The sequence below is a fragment of the Etheostoma cragini genome, chromosome 14 (assembly GCF_013103735.1).
Source record: "Etheostoma cragini isolate CJK2018 chromosome 14, CSU_Ecrag_1.0, whole genome shotgun sequence".
In the NCBI taxonomy this organism is placed as follows: Eukaryota; Metazoa; Chordata; class Actinopteri; order Perciformes; family Percidae; genus Etheostoma; species Etheostoma cragini.
Genome location: NC_048420.1, coordinates 2,190,095 through 2,212,944, shown reverse-complemented (window position 1 = coordinate 2,212,944; position 22,850 = coordinate 2,190,095). Strand labels below are relative to the sequence as shown.

Genomic DNA, 22,850 nt, shown 5'->3' with positions numbered 1-22,850 from the left:
AACAAATACTAGAATAAAGAAAAAACTGTTACACTTTATTGAACTACATAAGAGTGACGTGACACTGTCATGAAGTGTCAAACAAGTCATAAACGTTACTGACAGCGCTTCTTTCAGTGAGTGTTTTGTCAAGTGAAGTTAGGGTTAGGGTTCATGTGTTCATAACAGTGTCACGTCACTCTTACGTAGATCACACTCAGGGTGTTTGCTGCTACATTCTGCCTTGGTCTGGTATAACTAGTAGCTCATGGTGGCCAAATAATAGCACTTTTATTACCATTTATTACCATGTTCTTCTAAATTGTCACCTGTGGCTCCAGTGGCTGTTCTACAGCACAGAAACCTAGTTTTGCTTTAATATGTCGGCCATTTTCACAAGAAGACGGAAGGTGCTTACAGCACATGATAATAGCACAGACTTTGACATCAATAAAGTTTAATCGGGTCATTCATATAATTATTAGCCTTTATTGGGTTGCCACTCACTCTGGCCCAGCTTCAAATAAACATATCAATCAAGACAATTTTATTTATAAAGGCCAATATCGCTTCAAGGGGTTCTACAATCTCTTCAGAATTTGACACCGTCTGTCCTTCACATGAAGAAAGAAAAATAATTGAACAACAAAGACAACGTTCCACTGCTAATAGTCTTAGCGAAAATCTCAGTGGCTTCACTGATATGAGATCAGGTAGGTGGCACTCCCACGACACATCACTGTGATTCTCTCGGACATGTTTTTAGCTCTATTGGTTTGGAGAGAATCAAACACTAAGATGTTAGCTCCACCGTTTTAATTATTTCTTAAGCTTTACCATTGGATCTATTTCATTACAAGTGTCTTTAAATACCAAGCCAATTCATGCACGGTAAGCTGTAAATGATTCATGGCTGCTCCACAAGGAGTTGATCTCTCCAGTGTTTTTGTTTGCACCGCATACGATACATGAGATTCTGCGAAATATCAGTTTAGGGGTGCTGCTGCATTTCTCATTCAGCATTGAAGGGGTCTGCAGAGATTTGGGCGTTACAGTCCAACATGTGGGCTCACACTGTCATCTGGTGGCTATTGTGTGGAAGGCCACAAAGCTGATCCACTAAGCCTGCATCAACATGCATAATCAGTCTCAATTCAACTTAGTTCAATTCTTCAATTCAATTCAGTTTTATTTAAATAGATCCAAATCACAAAAGTTATTGACTGTACTCTGTGGTGTTATTTACAGAAACCCAACAATTCCCATTGGACTCATTGTACACTACACTATAAAACAGGACAGTGAGTAGATTTTAGAATTCAATTTCAGGGTACTTCCCAAGACCTGGCCAAGGACAAATACGACTCTTTTTTTATACCTCACTCAGTTTTTTTTTCTTTTTTTCTTTATCAATGAGAGTTGTCCCTGTCAAATAAAGAAATGAAATCAAATAAATGTAGAAATATTTTGTCAAGGGGCTCCTGGGTAGCTCGCCTTTGCCGCATGCACAGTTTTTAAATGTCCACACCTTAAAAGGACATTGCTTAATGTTACAGGTTTTGTTGAAATAATAGAGGAAGTAGATATATGGATACATAGATAGGGATATTGGAGATTTCAGACACCAAAGTCACAATAAACCCTTCTAGCTAGGGTGTGTAGAAGGTAGAGGAAACCATCTATAAGCACTATATTCATTTTTGAAGGCTAAAATAAAGGTTTATTATTTAGCAGTGTTAAAATGGGGCAACTGATTTGAACCAATCAATAATAGAATTAAATTAAATAATAAAATAATTTAAAAAATGTAAATCAATGGTGTTGCTGGTTTCATTTTTTTCAGGGCTGCCAGGGGAGGGCCCTTTAGCCTTGATATCATCTGCCGGGGGGCTTTGTCCTGGGGACAAGCAAGACACATGACAGACCTGACAGCTGGTCCCACTATCTGTATAACTGGGGTCTTTTGTTTTGAATACATTTGCTATTATACCCATGCCCTTATTGTCCCTGTCCCTGTCCTCTTTGAGCACCATCACCTGGGCATAACACTGAACCCCGGTAACTTAAAACAGAAGAAGCTGCTCATGTATGTCATCACTTAACTAATTATCAATTGCTGGGCATTACAAATAAGCTCGTCTCTACATAACTTAATTAAAAGACACAAATTCGCTGTGTGCCCCACCGGTCTCTACTGTATATACGAACGGTCTATGGTCTCTACACATTGTCTGGTTGTAGTTTCAACCTCGGCGGTCCTTGGTTTGGAATACCGGCGCCTCCCAGTCGGGCGGTTAAGCATCTGCGATTGGTTGACTAGAGCTCCACGCTAGTTCGCTGGTGCAAGAGAGGAACCGGTGAGCACGGAGCAGCGGGGTTATTCGTGTAAAATGGCGCTGTCTCAAGGAACAAAGAAAAAAGTTTGCTATTACTATGACGGTAAATATTGTACATGTGCACATCCGTTTCTCCCATGTTTGATGAAGGCGCGTTGCTGTTTAGGAAATTTTGCATGTATTTCTTTAAAGTGTGCAGTACGACCATGCTAGCTAGTTAGCTAGCTAGCCGTTTTAGCAAGCTAACGTTAAATTGCATGATTGGTTAGCTAGCTAACTAGCCTGTTTTAGCTACATGGTATTCTTAACGTTAGCTAACTGTTAGCTTGAAACTGCACGCAATGTATCATCCGGTGGTCATTTCAGTTTCAAGTTACAAAATAACCGGAACAATGTCTTTTAATAATTTACATCTTTTATTCGGTTGTTATATGTGTATTTGCGGTAACTTGGTCATTCTGGGAACAGAGAGCCATGGATATACCCGGCGCTAATCACATCAATGTTGCCCCAAATTGCTATTAACTACCGATAAGTGGGGACCGGTGTACCGGTTGTCATTTAATTATTTAACGAAAGGTTTTCGTTCAAATTATTGCCGTTAAGTTATATTGCATTTCTCTTTTCTGTTATGCATAAACACTCTTAGGAAAATTAGATACCGTACGTAACGTTAGCTAAATGAAAGTACAAGTGGGATTGTAAAGCTGCTAGATAGCCAATTACTGCAACGTTAATACATTTGATTTTTCTCGGGCTTTCTAAAGGAAATTTTATTTTTGTCATATGGAGGAGAAAAAAATCATTATAATTAATAATAATTAATTAATCATTAATAAATGCCATATCTACAGACACAGCTGATCATGACTCCTATCTCCTATGCTGGCAAACATCAAACATGTAGCTTGGTCAAATAGTACAGATCAATAGACCATCTCCTAATTTTATTTCTCAGATTTTAACATCAGGTCATGTTAGTGATCACAGTGTAATCTGCAATTGAAAATGTTGGGAATAACGGGCGACTCTGTAAAAAACTTTGCAACATTGACTGCCTTTTGGATTGAGGACTGGTATAGCCTAAAACATAACATTGTTATAACATTTGCAGATAAACAGGACATTTTTGAATGGAGTTTGGCATTAACTTGTCTTTATAGCCAGGTCTGGAGAGGCAAAATGGGTTGTAGCAATTGATTATTAAGCCAAAATTGTAATGTAAACTTGTTTGGGTAATGTTTTCTTTCCAAGGGGATGTGGGGAACTACTACTATGGCCAGGGCCATCCCATGAAACCCCACAGGATCCGCATGACACACAACCTCCTTCTCAACTATGGACTGTACAGGAAAATGGAGATCTATGTGAGTTATATCACTCCACACAAACCATTGTCCAACACTCGGATCCACATGTGTCTGTGTATGTGTCATTACACCATATTCTTTAAAGCATAGAGTCTCATAATATTAAAAGCTAATGTCTCATATGAGAAGGTAATTGTTGATAGTTTCTGACTGTGATGCAGATATTTTTCTTATTTAGTTAGCTGACATAGACAGTTGGTATTTGAATATTTGGATGACCCTGTTACATGTAAAAATCTGGCCAACCCAATGACCACTGTCAGACGGGAAAGTGTCAACTGTCACTTTCATCCTCATCATCTTTCTGTTTGTTTCCAGAGACCACACAAAGCCAGTGGTGAAGAGATGACAAAATACCACAGTGATGACTACATTAAGTTCCTGAGGTCCATCCGACCAGACAACATGTCTGAGTATAGCAAACAGATGCAGCGATGTGAGTGTCCGCTTTTTTTCGTCCGACAGGTGCTGCAGTACGTTCTGTCCGCCTAATGTTGAATCTTTTTGTTTTGTTCTTTTTCTCACAGTCAATGTCGGAGAGGACTGTCCAGTGTTTGATGGTCTGTTTGAGTTCTGCCAGCTCTCAACGGGTGGATCTGTCGGTAAGCTGCTCCAACCACACTTCCCATAATCCCTCTGGTGTAAAACATTTGGATTGACACACAAAGGCTGTTAAACTCATGTTTATTTCACTCTGTTTATTCTGTCCGCTAGCTGGGGCATTAAAGTTGAACAAGCAGCAGACAGACATCGCCATCAACTGGGCCGGCGGACTTCACCACGCCAAGAAGTCTGAGGCCTCAGGTTTCTGCTACGTCAACGACATTGTCCTGGCCATCCTCGAGCTGCTCAAGTAAGCTGCGGCCTTCCTTTTTTGAGTTTTAATCATCTTACCTTTCCAACCATCTGTCAGGTTTTAGTTTATTTGGGCCCTGAAGGTCTCTTTTAGATTAGCTGAATTAGATTTACACCTTTCATAGATACATTGGATATTGTAATATGGCATACGTGTTGTCTTTCCTGGTTTTAAAGGCTGCATTACAGTAAAGTGATGTCATTCCTGAACTAACCAGCATCTTGTAACTGTTCTATTTGCCTTTACCCACTAAGTCATTATATCCACATTGCTGATGATTATTTATCACAAATCTCATTGTGTAAATGGTTTGTGAATGCAACAATAGTCAACACTACAATATTGTTGCGGTATCAATATTAAGGTATTTGGTCAAAAATATTGTGATATTTGATGTATGCCATATCGCCCAGCCCTAACTTAAATTAACGTTTGCAAAATTGTTTCAGTGGTTCATCAACTTGTAACAGTGTGAACGACACTTTACGGCTCTTTATCGGCTTAATCCGCACAATGCAAGTTTGCCAGATCTGGTATAAGGTAGTGTAGCTTGAATGAGACAAAATGGGACAATTCTGCTTCCAACCTGTAGGGGGACCAAAGCGCGAAAGGTTCCCTGGTGTTACTTTAAGATGTCCTGAACTGATTCTCTCTCTTCTCTAGGTACCATCAGAGGGTGTTATACATAGACATTGACATCCACCACGGTGATGGAGTGGAAGAGGCCTTCTACACCACAGACAGGGTCATGACCGTCTCTTTCCACAAGTATGGGGAATACTTCCCTGGCACTGGAGACCTCAGGGTGTGTTTGTTTTTCCCTTTCAATATCATCGGCATATCTGGTGTGTACATGGGCAGTAATCCAATATCTTCAATGTGTGCAGGACATTGGAGCGGGAAAGGGCAAGTACTATGCAGTAAACTACCCGCTTCGAGACGGTATTGACGATGAGTCCTATGAAGCCATCTTCAAACCTGTACGTCTGCTTTTATTTAGGTACTACATAATCAATCAGACGATCTCTCCAAGCTAGTTTATCAATTTGTGTGTGTGTGTGTGTGTGTGTGTGTGTGTGTGTGTGTGTGTGTGTGTGTGTGTGTGTGTGTTAGATCATGGCTAAAGTCATGGAGATGTACCAGCCAAGTGCTGTTGTACTCCAATGTGGAGCTGATTCTCTCTCTGGAGACAGACTGGGGTGCTTCAACCTCACCATTAAAGGTATAAACACAATTCACTCCCCCACGACAATATCGCACAGTTTTTTTGCGCGTTGGGGAATAAAATAGTTGTGTTCTTCCAGGCCACGCCAAATGCGTTGAGTACATCAAAAGTTTCAACCTGCCCCTGCTGATGCTGGGTGGCGGCGGCTACACCATTCGCAACGTTGCCCGTTGCTGGACGTACGAAACCGCCGTAGCCTTGGACTGCTCCATCCCCAACGAGCTGCCCTACAATGATTACTTTGAGTACTTCGGGCCCGACTTCAAGCTGCACATCAGCCCGTCCAATATGACGAACCAGAACACCAACGAATACCTGGAGAAGATCAAGCAGCGTCTGTTTGAAAACCTCCGTATGCTGCCCCACGCCCCTGGTGTCCAGATGCAGGCAATCCCCGAGGATGCTCCCCACCCGGACAGTGGAGAGGAGGAGGAGGAGGAGGAGGACCCCGACAAACGCGTCTCTAGTAAGAGACTTCTACAGGCATAGATTTAGACGGGATCACAAGAAAATGGTCACCCACATCGCATGATACACATGATAGGGTTTGAGTTGTAAAGATTCAATTTATAATTTATAGGTAGTTTCAAATAATGACATACGTTATATCAGGACACCACATGTAGAGTAAGAGGTCTGTTACACAATTGTCTGTGTTTGCTCTTAAAGGAAAATGAATGAACTACGCCTATACCAACGGAGTGTGTGTTCTGTGTTTCAGTCCGGGCCCACGACAAGAGGATAGCCTGCGAGGAGGAGTTTTCTGACTCTGAAGATGAGGCGGAGGGGCAGGGAGGAGGCCGCAGGAACGCAGCCAACCACAAGAAAGTCAAACGAGTGAAGAAGGAGGAAGAGAAGGAAGGAGAGGAAAAGAAAGGTAAGACTTATTCTCAAGCCCCATTGGTAGTTGTAGATGAACAAATATTGTAATCACTTTTTTTTGCCTCCTAGAAGTGAAAGAGGAGGAGAAGGAGGAAGAGAAGATGGACACATCAGGGTGAGATCAAGCACATTCGGATTCATTATTAGAATATGAACATTTTAAACCTGTGGATAGCAATTGTTTTTTTTTAATCTCAAGTTGCAGCAAGCACGACTGAATAAATTAAAAGCTGAAAGTTTATTTACACTACACCATTCTTTGAGCTTAGAGCCTTTTTAGATTCAGATTCATGGCATCTTCATGTGAAGTTTTTACAGTAAGAGGTAACGTCCTGGCTGCCTCCTAATGTAAAGTAATTAAGACATTTCATACATAGTAAGGAGTCAAGGAATCAGGTGGCGAGAATAGGAAGCTTGTGTCAAATAATTCTACTCGTATCATGACTCGCTGTGCTTGCCACTTTTGTGGTGGGTGAAAGTTTGTCACATTAGTGCTCAAACCCAAGACCCAGAAACGTAGCAGACAGACCCCGACGCCAACGGCAGAGCCGATTTCACAGCTGATTGCCTTTAGCAAGTGAACGTTAATTTACGTGTTAATTAATCATTAATCTGACAAAGTAAAAAACCTGACAATTTTTTTAACCGACCTTTGTCCATCTGATATGAAGACTCAGATTCAACAGCTGCATGGCCGATTTCTCCTTAAAATGTTTTCAGAAACACGTCTCGGGTCTATTTTGGTAAAATATGAGATCATATTCTGAACAAGCCGCCATGACAGTCTGGCTTTGAAGTTCCGGTGAAACCAGACCCACGTGATGCGTTCGTCCAATCAGCTGCAGTCGGCAGCGGTGCGGTGTGTTCCGAGGCGCTTTTTTTTTGGGCCGACTCAGGGAAGCAGTCGGCCAACAGTCAGCCGCCGGGTTAGTGTTCTGGCCATTTAATAGAACAGTGCCATATTTCGGTAGCTGAGAGAGCTGGGCTCCGACGCATGTAGCGCTCTGTGCAGACGATTCCAACTACGTTATCTTGCAGTTAGTTTAAGTCACAGTGAGTCACGGCAACGCCGGTTAACCGGTTGCAAGTTACACTTTTCAAAACGGTGAAGGGAACGCTACACCTCCTGAGACACAACAGTGTTCTCTATGCCCTGGTGACTGACTGACAGGCTGGAGTTGGCCTGCACGGTTTGGGGAAAAATATAAATCATGTTTGTCTTATTTTTTTGTAGCTTAGAGTTGATATTCCGATTCTCTGCTGCGTTTTATTCTCACAAAGTGAAATGGTTATTGCACACATGAACCATGAGAAAACAAATTGGGAGCATAATTTATCACTATAAGCCTGTAAACACAGGCTTCAATGAAGAGAAGTGAGACCTCTAAGACTGAATGTTTAAACTCACAGAAGAAAGTAGTAGTGTTTAATGCAGTCGGCTCGTAAAATGAAAAAGTTAATAAAAATAAATTGTGAATTGAGTTTTTTTTTTTCAAAAGTGCTATGCATAATACATTAAAGAGCAATTTAAAAAAAATGACAGGATAAAGTAGAAGAAGATGCAAATACAATATTCAAAGTTCCATTGCAGTGTAAGAAATTAATAATTATTTGATTTAACAGCTTAGAGGGACAGGTTTGGAAGAAGGACTAGACTATCTCATCTTATTATATGTTATAAATAAAAACAACAGGATGGTTAACACATGAAAGACAGAAATGATTATATCTGTACATTTTGAAATGGTCAAAGCATCAACGTGGGTCCTCCTAATTAAAGCTGCTGTACAGAGAAGTAAAGAGTTGGCTGGACTGACAGTGCGTCTGTTGCTAAAATTCTTTAACGGTTTGTGTTTCAGACCAAAAGAAGAGGCTAAAACAACTTGAAGTCCGGCGCAAGGAGAAATGGTTTGAGGTGCTGTTGTCCTCAAGCCCCACTGGTTCCTGCGTTCTCCTGCTGCCAGAAACAGGAGCCTTTTTGTATTGCTGTTTTATTCTGTGTTCTTAGGGGCAAACCTGGTCCACATTGTGTTATTTACACTTGTTTCCAACCTCAGTGAAGTAGCAATTGAGTGGGTGTTACAGAACTACAGCTGCCTGTCTGATCCTCAATTTAGAATTGATTGAGTTTCGGATTGAAAATGTGCCCCTGTGTGCAACCCCCACCCACCCACCCAACTGGAACTCCCTGAGTATAAAACAAGTGACACAAATCCCTTTCAGCTGTTGTGTGAACCAGGTCTGCTTTAATGTGAAGAAAAGCACTCCGATAATTACTGTTCCTATCATGGTGTTTCAGATTCAGACAAGTGTGGGACTCGCGTTAAATGACCTGCACAGGTGTAGAGGATTTCTAAGTCTAGCGCTCACATGCAATTAGGCTTTTCTGTCCGCTTTTAAACATTTATTTATGATACTGTTAGAATAACCAGCATTGGACAAACGTGTTTGGCTTGCTGTGTTAACGTATCAGCGAATGCATGTTTAGAGTGATCTCGCCTTATGCATGTTCATATTGCTCCCTGATCTCTGCTCAGTAACTTATTTGAAATCATGACCAGGCAGTCCCTTTATCATCCTGTTGAGTATTTGTTCAATGTTTTTTTTTATTTCTGCATTTCTATGTTGAAGTATGAATGGGTGTGAACATGTCAGAGGCTTATGTTTGGAAGTGAGTGACTTGTTTTAGATATTTTGTACAATTCTACATAAAGGTGGAGCGAGCTGGTTAAATGGCCCTCCTACGTGTGATTGTTTGGAGTTGTATCCTTGTGAAATGTGCATTATCATAACTTTTTAATACAAAATAAAAAAACAAGCTGTTATACTGTTTTTGCTCCAGAGTTCATTTTGTATACATACATTCTGTATCATGTAGGGTTTGTGTGTTGAATAGTTCATGCAGGCACAACTTAAATTCAGTAATTTTATAGTGACATGGGTTGGAATGGCTAACAGAAAATATATCAACTCATATTCGACCACACCTAAAGACCTTTTCTAATGTGCTGTCATACAGTTGCAATGAAAAATCATTAATTTACAATAAGAACACATTCCCGTTGCATTTCCAGTAATGCATACGGTAACGTAGCCTACTTTGGATGCACCCTGCGCTAAACTTGGTATTACTATCGCAAATATAGCTTATTCTCATAGAGCGCCTTGCATAAAACCCGAGGATGCTTCACACAAGTACAGGGGGACAAAAAGAAAACGGTAACTTCTATACAATACAAAAATAGGCCTACGTAAAGAAATCTCCTGCTATGTTTTACCTGGCTAGGTGCTCAAACACAGGCATTTCCGGTGTTACACAGAAATCTGTGACCCGTCTGAATGTGTAACTGGAAAGCAAGTCAGCTCCGGTCACAATAGCTCTGCAGGTCCAGGGTAGAAAAGATTGCTTTCCATGTGATGCTTGAAAAACTACTTAAAACAGCAGAAAGCCTCTGGTCACTAAGAAACAGTCCCATCTTCTGACCTCCTTACTTTTATTTGATGTAATCACTTTTCAACATCAAATACTGTGACTTTTTGTGATGTGTGATTTGGGTGGTTCTCATGAAGAACTGTTTCTGTTTTACTTTTTTTTTTTTTACTCTTTACTCACTTGAACAGCAATGACTGGAACGTAAAACTGTGCATGATACATTCCAAAAAGACCATTAACATTTTAGATCTAACCATCTCTATTGGTAAAGATGGGCAACTCCATACCACTTTGTATCCTAAAACAGATTGCTTTCATCCAAATTGGCTCAAAAACAATATACCTTTCAGCCAGTTCCAACGTCTTAGACGTATTTGTGGTACCAACAATGATTGATTTTGACAAAGGGGCTATCGCACATAAATTGTCCATAATTGTTAAATTGTTGGTCTGGGAAGCACACCCTAAAAAAGGGTGTCTGTGCTGGTACGCGTCGGTTGCTTCTCCCTATGTGTTTTTTTTTTTTTTCTATTATGAAATAGCCAGTAAAATAAAGGCTTTTTAAATCATTTTGAAGAAGATTGCCTTGGATTTCCTTAATTTTTTATACTATGTCTTTTTTATAAGTTTTTTTGACATTGTGTACTCTGACTTTTTTCACTATTTTCAACATACTATACTATGTTTTTTTATCACTTTTCCAACATACTATACTATGGCTTTTTATCACTTTTCCAACATACTATACTAGGGCTTTTTTATCACTTGATTCGACATACTATGCTATGGCTTTTATCATTTTTTTGACTTTACAATACTATATGTAATGACCAATTTGGCTATATATGTTTGGTATGTGTGTAGTGGGCGTGTGTGTGGTAGATCTGCGTGAATGGTTGTCTGTTACGTCACCTGCGCACCTGTTTGTGGGTGTTAATTAGAGGTAATAAAGGGAATCACAGGTGAGTTAGATGGGGGATCTGGATCTGGGAAGCCACACAGTTTTTCAACCTCAGCTGTGGGAGAGTAATGTTTTTAGATCTTGTCGTTCTCGGCTTATAATCACCCAAGTTGTTCTTTTTGTATGTGCTTTTATTCAAACTTTCGTGCAATAAAGGATTAAGACGTACGACGACGGCGGACCTCATTATTTGCACCAGCAAGAGTTGGAAAGGGCTTCAGATTTCACCCAGTGGAATTACTAGTGGACAGATTGCCACCACATAATGTTGAAAAACTAGCCTCAAAAGACTGAACTATTGCAAGAGGAAGGACAGAGGCGCACTTCATTCACTCCGCGTCAGCTGAGCCCATTCACTTAGACACTGAGACACAGCGCTGCGCAAAGCACCGCGGGAGAATCACGGTAGGACAAATCAAGAATAGTTTCAAGCTGTGTGGAAGAGGTTGGCCTTCTCATACAAGGGGTACAGGTACATCCTGCTACAGTTCTAAATAAAGCTTTCCGCAGTTCTGATAAATCCAATATCAAAATGAGTGACTTGTCTGCAGCTGTCAATCAAAGTGAAACGGAAAATGAACGTGGTAAAAGATCGGTCAAACTAACGGCCAAAGCACTGGAATTACAAATAATATCCAATGAAAAGGAAAGGAATTCCGGGATAAAGAAACTTTACGAGCTAACAAAGGAAGTTAAGCAACTGATGCTTCCAAAGGGAAATGTGTCTGAGAAATGTGTTTTGAAACTTTGTGTGGAAACTGAACAGTCGCATGCACTTATTGAAACCATGGCTACCAGAGGATGAAATGTCAAAACAAAATGAATGGCTTGAAACCCAAATGCACAGAAATAAAGCAATAATACAAAACATGGAAACATGGTTGCTTGACAAAGGGAGCAATTATAATGATGATGATCATGATGATGACGCTGCACCAAAGAAAACTGTTATTGAACTTGCACCAGCCACTACTGTGGTCACTGATGATATAGGTCCAGGGGACAGTGTTTCTAATGTTGGTTTAAAAAAAAAAAGCTCATCAACCGGCCAGTACAGTCATAGGTCTTCAAGGTCTTCAACTTCCTCTGCATGCCTAAAAGCAGAGGCGGAAAGGGCTGCTCTCATGGCTAGGGCAGCTGTCCTTAAAGAAAAACATGAACTGGATGCTCAGGAGGAGCACATCCGACAGAAAAGTGAATTGCAATGTCAAATTGCAGTTCAAACTGCAAAGGTTAATGTGTACAGAGGTTTTGATGTGCAGAGCTCCAGGGCTCACTAAGATGGAATGAATTCTTATCTGAAAAGTTCTAAACGCAAATATTGGCTTAGACCCTCTGCTATGGAATTGGTTCCACAATGTTCAAATCATCAGTTCAGTCATTCACCAATAGGAGGCGGAAGTGCTAATGCAGGCGCAGCCTAAAGATTCAAATCATCCGTTCAATTATCTACCAATAGGAGGTAACAAAACCGCCATATCAATGGGAGTGCGGCATAAGGAAACCCTTTCACAAAATATTGGATCAAGAGCTCATGTTCGGAATGCTCAACCAAGCATGCCTCAACGGTTTCAGGAAACATTTCATGCAATACCTCACACAAAGGAATCCATTCAAAATGTTGACCTGATGCAAACTAATGTGGACCAAGGCAATCTTCTGTCCATCATGCAACGACAGAATGAAATAACTGCTCTACTTGTGCAACGACATTCTTCGTCATCACTACCTCCACGAGCTATACCAACATTTGATGGAGATCCTCTTGAGTACAGCGCATTTGAGCATGGTGTGGAAAGAAAGGCTGCAAGCAACATAGACTGTTGATACTTTTTTGGAGCAATATACCAAAGGACAACCTAGGGACGTGGTTAAGAGCTGTCAACATATGCCACCAGACAGAGGATACCAAAGAGCAAGGACTCTCTTACAAGAAAACTTTGGAAATAAACCAAAAATAGCCACTGCATACATGGAAAAGGCTCTTGGATGGCCATCAGTAAAATCGGAAGACGTTGAAGCTTTGCAAGCTTTTGCTTTGTTTTGACGTGTTTGCTGTAATGCTATGGAGGACATCAGCTACATGTCGGAGATGAATATGCCATCCAACATCCGTGCTCTTGTCTTGAAGCTACCATACAGATGGAGGGGAAAATGGAGAAACACGGCTCATGAGCTTCAGGAGAAGCATAGTCGCCCAAGCATGTCTCAGTGATGTCATCAACTTGATTAAAAGACAAGTGGCTATTGCTTCCAATCCACTCTATGGCAACATCCCGGACACATTTGCCACACCACTTAAGTATAAAGAAGGAAACAAAGTCTCACATGTACGCGTTACAGGAAAAGGAAGCAGTTTTGCTACTTCCATCACATCAGCTGTCACTTCTCAATCTGAAACTCAAATGCAAAATGAGAGAAACTTACCTGATGAACCAATAAGGGTGTTGTGTCTGCTGTGTGAAGAGGATCACAAATTTGGACGTGTGTCCGAAAATGGAGAAGTTTGCTGCACAGTGAAAAGATTAAGTTCTTGAAGGAGAAAGGTGATTGTTTTGGGTGTTTATCTGTGGGACACATTAGCAGGGATTGTCATAGGCGTCATTCCTGCAATTTGTTGAATCTGAAACATCCTACCATCCTTCACATCTATTCACAGGAGAAGAAAATCAACTCCGAGGACACACAGCAGGAAGCATCAGGAAACAGACATGTCTGTACAGATTAAGGCAAAGAGAAGGCAATACATTGCTAACTACATATGCATTCTTGGATCCTGGCAGCACAGCCACTTTCTGCTCTGAGCGACTCATGAAGGAGCTTAAGGTCAATGGAAGGAGTGCTAAAATTCTGTTAAGGACTATGAATCAAGAAAAGCTTGTTGGCCGTCATGTTATCTCAGGACTGGAGATAGCTGCCCTTACTGGTAACACCTACTTTGAGCTGCCTGAAGTGTACACCCAATCTAAGATGCCTGTGTCGCGCGACAACATTCCACGACAGGAAGACTTGAGTGCTTCGCCACGCTTAAGCCCAGTGGAAATTCCTGTAATTGATGCTGAGGTGGAGCTTTTAATTGGGACCAATGTTCCAAACGTGATGGAACCATGGCAAGTGATACACAGCAATGGTGAAGGACCTTAGGCTGCCAGAACCTTACCTTCTCATTATTCCAGCCAACAGAGTAACCATTGCTCACAAAGAGGAATTACTGGGAAAGCAACATAACCACGACTTCAATGAGAAGTCAACGGATGACAAGCCAGAAACATTCAGAGAAGATCCCAACTTTATAGCAATCATGAACAGTTCCGCTGAACTTAACAGTAGAAAAGAAGGAAAAGGAGAACAACAAGACCAGAGAAAAGGCCCACAGGAAGCTCCTGGAGGAGCAGAAGGTGGAGGAGCCAGGCGGGAGCAGACGCTCAGACAGGCCAAGCCGGCTGAGGAGTACAAGGAGCAAAGCTGGGCAGTCATGTCTGAGCTTGAGAAGGAGCTGTAGCAGATAGAGGCTCAGTATGAAGACCAGTTTGGAAATGCATCTGAGAGTGAGAAAGAAGAGTTGGAGATTGACCCACGGGAGAAGAACCGAGATGATGGAGAACATGTCACTGCTACAGGAGCGGCAACGGTGGTCAAAGGACAAAAGGAGCATTGTTGCAGGGGACGTTGTTCTTGTGGCAGACTCTGCTGCTCCTCGTGGATCCTGGCTGTTAGGAAACGTGTTGCAGACCTTTCCAGACGCACAAGGACTTGTGCGATCTGTTAAAGTCCTGACCAAATGTGACATACTTGAGAGACCAATCACAAAGATCTGCCTTCTATTGGAGGCTGATTAAGGCTTTTGTGAAGCAGAAATCTTTACTTTGGGGTTACCTACTCCATGAATATTTACTGTACATGAAAATTGACTAAAAATGCACACTTGTACTATGGACGTTGATTAATTTTGTCATTGGCGCCATTACTAATGTGGGAAATTGTTATGTTATGTTATTACACAGTAACAATTAGGGGCCGGTGTGTAATGGCCAATTTGGCTATATATGTTTGGTATGTGTGTAGTGGGCGTGTGTGTGGTAGGTCTGCGTGAATGGTTGTCTGTTACGTCACCTGCGCACCTGTTTGTGGGTGTTAATTAGAGGTAATAAAGGGAATCACAGGTGAGTTAGATGGGGGATCTGGATCTGGGAAGCCACACAGTTTTTCAACCTCAGCTGTGGGAGAGTAATGTTTTTAGATCTTGTCGTTCTCGGCTTTTAATCACCCAAGTTGTTCTTTTTGTATGTAAACTTTCGTGCAATAAAGGATTAAAACGTACGACGACGGCGGACCTCATTATTTGCAACAGCAAGAGTTGGAAAGGGCTTCAGATATTACCCAGTGGCAGTACTTGTGGACAGATTGCCACCACACTATGGCTTTCTTATCAGTTGATTCAACATAATATACTATGACTTTTTTTATCACTTGATACATCATACCATACTATGGCTTTTTATTACTTGATTCGAAATACTATACTATGGCTTTTTATTACTTGATTCGACATACTACACTATGGCTTTTTATTACTTTTTTGGCACTCTATAATGTGATTTTTTTTTTTTTTACAATTTTCGGCATACTATACCAAGGCTTTTTTATCACTTCATTGGACATACTTTACTATGGCTTTTTATCTTTTCATTAAACAAACTGTACTATGACAATTTTGACATACTATACTATGCTTTTTATCACTATTTTGACATACCATACTAATGCTTTATCACTTTTTCGACAAACTAAACTATGACTTTTTTATCATGTTTTTGACCTACTACACTATGGCTTTTTATCACTTATTCCACTTACTATACTATGCTATGGTTTTTATCACTATTTTCGACATACTATACTATGCTTTTTATCAATTGATTCAACATACTATACTATGCTATGTATCACTATTTTCAACATACTATACTATGGCTTTTTATCACTTTTTTGAACAAACTGTACTATGACATTTTCAACATACTATACTATGATTTTATCACGTGATTCAACATACTATGCTCTGCTTTTTATCACTTTTTTGACATACTATATTGTGACTTTTTTCACTATTTTTGACATACCATACTATGGCTTTTTATCACTTTTTTGAACAAAATGTACTATGACATTTTCGACATACTACACTATGCTTTTTATCACTTTTTAGCAATACTATACTATGGCTTTTTATCAATTTTTCCACACATTATACGATGGCTTTTTATCACTCGATTCGAAATACTATACTATTGCTTTTTATCACTATTTTCGACATACTTTAATATTGCTTTTTTATCACTTGATTCGACATACTATACTATGATGTTTTTATCACCTGATTCAACATACAATTTTTTATCTTAAAAAGATAAAAATAGTTTGTCAAATCAAGTGATAAAAAAGCCAAAGTATAGTACTGTACTATGCTTTTTATCCATTGATTTGACATACTGTACTATGCTTTTTATCACTTTTTCAACATAATATACTATGGCTTTTTTATCACTCGATTCAACATACTATTCTATGGCTTTTTATCCATTGATTTGACATACTATGCTTTTTATCACTTTTTTGACATACTATACTATGGCTTTTTATCCATTGATTGGAAATACCATACTATGCTTTTTATCACTTGATTCAACATACTACACTTTGTCTTTTTTATCACTTGATTCGACCTACTATACTATGGTTTTTTATCACTTTTTTGGCACTCTATATTGCGACTTTTTTCACTATTTTCGACATACGATACTATGGCTTTTTGTCACTTTTGTTAACAAAATGTACTATGACATTTTTGACATACTACACTATGATTTTTTTATCACTTGATTCAACATACTATACTATGGCTTTTTTACACTATTTTCAACATACTTTACTATGTCTTTTTATCACTTGATTTGACATACTATAGTATGGTTTTTTATCACTTTATTTGACATACTATACTATGACTTTTTAACACTATTTTCAACATACTTTACTATGGCTTTTTTATCACTTGATTCAACATTTTACACTATGGCTTTTAATAACTTTTTCGACAATCTATACTATGGCATTTTCTCACCATTTTAGACATACTATACTATGGCTTTTTATTCATTGATTCGACATACTATACTATGATTTTTTTCATCACTTGATTCGACATACTGTACTATGGCTTTTTTATCACTTTTTCCACATACTATACTATGGCTTTTTATCATTTGATTTGACATACTGTACTATGTTTTTTATCACTTTTTCAACATACTATACTATGGCTTTTTATTCATTGATTCGACATACTATACTATGATTTTTTTCATCACTCGATTCGACATACTATACTATGGCTTTTTAAAACTATTTTCAACATACTATACTATGGCTTTTTATCACTTTTTTGGCACTCTATATTGTGACTTTTTTTACTAAATTCGACATACCATTCTATGGCTTTTTATCACTTTTTTGAACAAACTGTACTATGACATTTTCAACATACTATACTATGATGTTTTTATCACGTGATTCAACATACTATGCTCTGCTTTTTATCACTTTTTTGACGTACTATATTGTGACTTTTTCCACTATTTTTGACATACGATACTATGGCTTTTTATCACTTTTTTGAACAAAATGTACTATGACATTTTCGACATACTACACTATGATTTTTTTATCACTTCATTCGACATACAATGCTATGCTTTTTATCACTTTTTAGACATACTATACTATGGCTTTTTATCACTTTTTCCACATTATACGATGGCTTTTTTATCACTTGATTCGACATACTATACTATGGCTTTTTATCACTATTTTTGACATACTATACTATATTATTGCTTTTTATCACTATTTTCGACATACTTTAATATTGCTTTTTTATCACTTGATTCAACATACTATACTATGATGTTTTTAACACCTGATTCAACATAATATACTATGGCTTTTTCTCACCATTTTCGATATACTATACTATGGCTTTTTATCCATTGATTTGAATTACCATACTATGCTTTTTATCACTTTTTTGACATACTATACTATGCTTTTTATCACTTGATTCGACCTACTATACTATGGTTTTTTATCACTTTTTTGGCACTCTATATTGCAACTTTTTTCACTATTTTCGACATACGATACTATGGCTTTTTATCACTTTTGTTAACAAAATGTACTATGACATTTTTGACATACTACACTATGATTTGTTTATCACTTGATTCAACATACTATACTATGGCTTTTTCTCACCATTTTCGACATACTATTGCTTTTTATCCATTGATTTGACATACTGTACTATGCTTTTTATCACTTTATTTGCCATGCTATTGTATGGCTTTTTAACACTATTTTCAACATACTTTACTATGGCTTTTTTATCACTTGATTCAACATTTTACACTATGGCTTTTAATAACTTTTTCGACAATCTATACTATGGCTTTTTATCACTTTATTCAAAATAATATACTATGGCTTTTCTATCACTCGGTTCGACATACTATTCTATGGCTTTTCATCACTTTTTTGATATACTATACTATGGTTTTTTATCACTTGATTCAACATACTATTCTATGGCATTTTCTCACCATTTTAGACATACTATACTATGCTATTGCTTTTTATCACTATTTTCGACATACTTTAATATTGCTTTTTATCAATATTTTCGACATACTTTAATATTGCTTTTTTATCACTTGATTCAACATACTATACTTTGGCTTTCATCACTTGATTTGACATACTATACTATGATGTTTTTATCACCTGATTCAACATACTATTTTTATCTTTTTAAGATAAAAATAGTTTGTCAAATCAAGTGATAAAAAAGCCATAGTATAGTACTGTACTATGCTTTTTATCCATTGATTTGACAAACTGTACTATGGTTTTTATCACTTTTTTCAACATAATATACTATGGCTTTTCTATCACTCGATTCAACATACTATACTATGGCTTTTTATCCATTGATTGGAAATACCATACTATGCTTTTTATCACTTGATTCAACATACTATACTTTGGCTTTTCTACCACTTGATTCGACCTACTATACTATGGTTTTTATAGTGATTTTTTTATCACTTGATTCAACATACTATACTATGGCTTTTTCTCACCATTTTCAACATACTATTGCTTTTTATCCATTGATTTGACATACTATACTATGATTTTTATCACTTGATTTGACATACAATACTATGGCTTTTTAACACTATTTTCAACATACTTTACTATGGCTTTTTTATCACTTGATTCAACATTTTACACTATGGCTTTTTATCACTTGATTCAACATTTTACACTATGGCTTTTTATCACTTTTTCGACATACTATGCTATGGCTTTTTATCACTTTATTTGACATGCTATACTATGACTTTTTAACACTATTTTCAACATACTTTACTATTGCTTTTTCATCACTTGATTTCAACATACTCTACTATGGCATTTTCTCACCATTTTCGACATACTATACTTTAGCTTTTTATCCATTGATTTGACATAATATACTATGGCTTTTCATCACTTGATTTGACATACTACACTATGGCTTTTCATCACTTGATTCGACATACTATACTATGTCTTTTATCACATTTTCAACATACTATACTATGGCATTTTCTCACCATTTTAGACATACTATGGCTTTTTATTCATTGATTTGACATACTATACTATGGCTTTTTATCACTTTTTAGACATACTATACTATGGCTTTTTATCACGTTTTCCACATACTATACTATGGCTTTTTCTCACCATTTTCGACATACTATACTATGGCTTTTTATCCATTGATTTGACATACCATACTATGCTTTTTATCACTTGATTCAACATACTATACTATGACTTTTTTATCACTTGATTCGACCTACTATACTATGGTTTTGGATCACTTTTTTGGCACTCTATATTGCGACTTTTTTCACTATTTTCGACATACGATACTATGGCTTTTTATCACTTTTGTTAACAAAATGTACTATGACATTTTCGACATACTACACTATGATTTTTTTATCACTTGATTCAACATACTATACTATGTCTTTTTATATATATTTTTGACATACTATTCTATGGCTTTTTTATCACTTGATTTGACATACTATACTATGGCATTTTCTCACCATTTTCGACATACTATGGCTTTTTATCACTTTATTTGACATGCTATTGTATGGCTTTTTAACACTATTTTCAACGTACTTTACTATGGCTTTTCATCACTTGATTCGACATAATATACTATGGCTTTTCTATCACTCGGTTCGACATACTATACTATGGCTTTTTTTTCACTTGATTCAACATACTAATCTATGGCATTTTCTCACCATTTTAGACATACTATACTATGGCTTTTTATCACTTTTTCAACATACTATACTATGCTTTTTATCACTTGATTCGACCTACTATACTATGGTTTTTGATCACTTTTTTGGCACTCTATATTGTGACTTTTTTCACTATTTTTGACATACGATACTATGGCTTTTTATCACTTTTGTTAACAAAATGTACTATGACATTTTTGACATACTACACTATGATTTTTTTATCACTTGATTCAACATACTACACTATGCTTTTTAACACTTTTTCGACATACTATACTATGGCTTTTTTATCACTTGATTCAACATACTATACTATGGCATTTTCTCACCATTTTCGACATACTATGGCTTTTTATTCATTGATTTGACATACTGTACTATGCTTTTTATCACTTGATTCGACATACTTTACTATGGCTTTTTTATCACTTGATTCGACATTTTACACTATGGCTTTTAATAACTTTTTCGACAATCTATACTATGGCATTTTCTCACCATTTTCGACAATCTATACTATGGCATTTTATCACTTTTTTTGGCACTCTATATTGTGACTTTTTTCACTATTTTCGACATACGATACTATGGCTTTTTATCACTTTTGTTAACAAAATGTACTATGACATTTTTGACATACTACACTATGATTTTTTTATCACTTGATTCAACATACTATACTATGGCTTTTTCTCACCATTTTCGACATACTATTTCTTTTTATCCATTGATTTGACATACTATAGTATGGCTTTTTATCACTTGATTTGAAATACTATACTATGGCTTTTTTTCACTTGATTCAACATACTATACTATGGCTTTTTCTCACCATTTTCGACATACTATGGCTTTTTATTCATTGATTTGACATACTGTACTATGGCTTTTTAACACTTGATTCGATATACTATGCTATGACTTTATCACTTGATTTGACAAACTATACTATGATTTTTTTATCACTTGATTCAACATACTGTACTATGCTTTTTATCACTTGATTCGACATACTATACTATGTCTTTTTAACACTATTTTCAACATACTTTACTATGGCTTTTTCATCACTTGATTCGACATGCTGTACTATGGCTTTTTTATCACTATTTCCACATACTATACTATGGCTTTTCATCACTTGATTCGACATACTACACTATGGCTTTTATCACTTTTTCAACATACTATACTATGGCATTTTCTCACCATTTTAGACATACTATGGCTTTTTATTCATTGATTTGACATACTGTACTATGATTTTTATTACTTGATTCGACATACTATACTATGGCTTTTTATCACTTTTTTGATATACTATACTATGTCTTTTATCACTTTTTAGACATACTATACTATGGCTTTTTATCCATTGATTTGACATACCATACTATGCTTTTTATCACTTGATTCAACATACTATAGTATGACTTTTTTATCATTTGATTCGACATACTATACTTTTTTTGCTTTTTATCACTTGATTCAACCTACTATACTATGGTTTTTGATCACTTTTTTGGCACTCTATATTGCGACTTTTTTCACTACTTTCGACATACGATACTATGGCTTTTTATCACTTTTGTTAACAAAATGTACTATAACATTTTCGACATACTACACTATGATTTTTTTTATCACTTGATTCAACATACTACACTATGCTTTTTAACACTTTTTCGACATAATATACTATGGCTTTTCTATCACTTGATTCAACATTTTACACTATGGCTTTTTATCACTTTTTCAACAATCTATACTATGGCTTTTTTATCAGACTATACCATGGCTTTTTTTATCACTTTTTCCACATACTATACTATGGCTTTTTTTCACTAGATTCAACATACTATACTATGTGTTACGGGGAAGGACGGACCCAAACGCACGGCTCAAGGTAAAGGTATTTATTGAGGGGAAAAAGAGAGGGAAAGGGGAGTGGGAGGATGGAGGTATGAGACCCGGGGATGGGAGCCAGGTAACCAGCGAAGGCTGAGGGATAGTGCAGGGGAACGCCAGGGTTGAGTCCTGAGGGAACCGGGAGCGGCGGCAGGGAAGGAGGATGGCGACGGGGAGAGGCTGAAGGACGAGTCCGGGGGGTAGGTGGCTGAGGAGGAGGCGGTGGAGGTCGGAGACTGACACGTTGTAGCAGACGGGCTGGATGAAGAGGACGAAGGAGAGGGCGCCGAGGGAGGAGGACCAGGAGGGGAGCCAGGAGCCAGCTGACCGGAGTGGAACTGAGGAGGGAAAAGACAAGAGAGGTAAGTACAAGGACTGGACATGCAAACAAAATGCAAAATTACTATGACATTTTTGACATACTACACTATGATTTTTTTATCACTTGATTCAACATACTACA

General features: G+C 37.7%; 1 protein-coding gene across 1 annotated transcript; it reads left to right on the top strand.

Moving 5' to 3' along the window:
* The first annotated feature begins 2,202 nt into the window (after positions 1-2,202).
* On the top strand, positions 2,203-8,769 carry hdac1 (histone deacetylase 1). The gene is made up of 12 exons (XM_034892067.1): positions 2,203-2,418; positions 3,570-3,682; positions 4,004-4,121; positions 4,213-4,287; positions 4,400-4,538; positions 5,205-5,346; positions 5,429-5,521; positions 5,655-5,763; positions 5,846-6,232; positions 6,488-6,643; positions 6,718-6,763; positions 8,508-8,769. Exons 1-12 carry the CDS (start codon positions 2,370-2,372, stop codon positions 8,533-8,535), a joined length of 1,455 nt encoding a protein of 484 aa, XP_034747958.1. The 5' UTR covers positions 2,203-2,369; the 3' UTR covers positions 8,536-8,769.
* Positions 8,770-22,850: the final 14,081 nt, after the last annotated feature.

Excerpts from the sequence above, each read along its gene's own strand:
- hdac1 (XM_034892067.1), top strand. The coding sequence starts at position 2,370 with ATGGCGCTGTCTCAAGGAACAAAGAAAAAAGTTTGCTATTACTATGAC. Across the intron at positions 4,122-4,212 it reads TAGCAAACAGATGCAGCGAT|TCAATGTCGGAGAGGACTGT; the intron begins GTGAGTGTCCGC and ends TTTTTCTCACAG. Across the intron at positions 5,522-5,654 it reads ATGAAGCCATCTTCAAACCT|ATCATGGCTAAAGTCATGGA; the intron begins GTACGTCTGCTT and ends TGTGTGTGTTAG.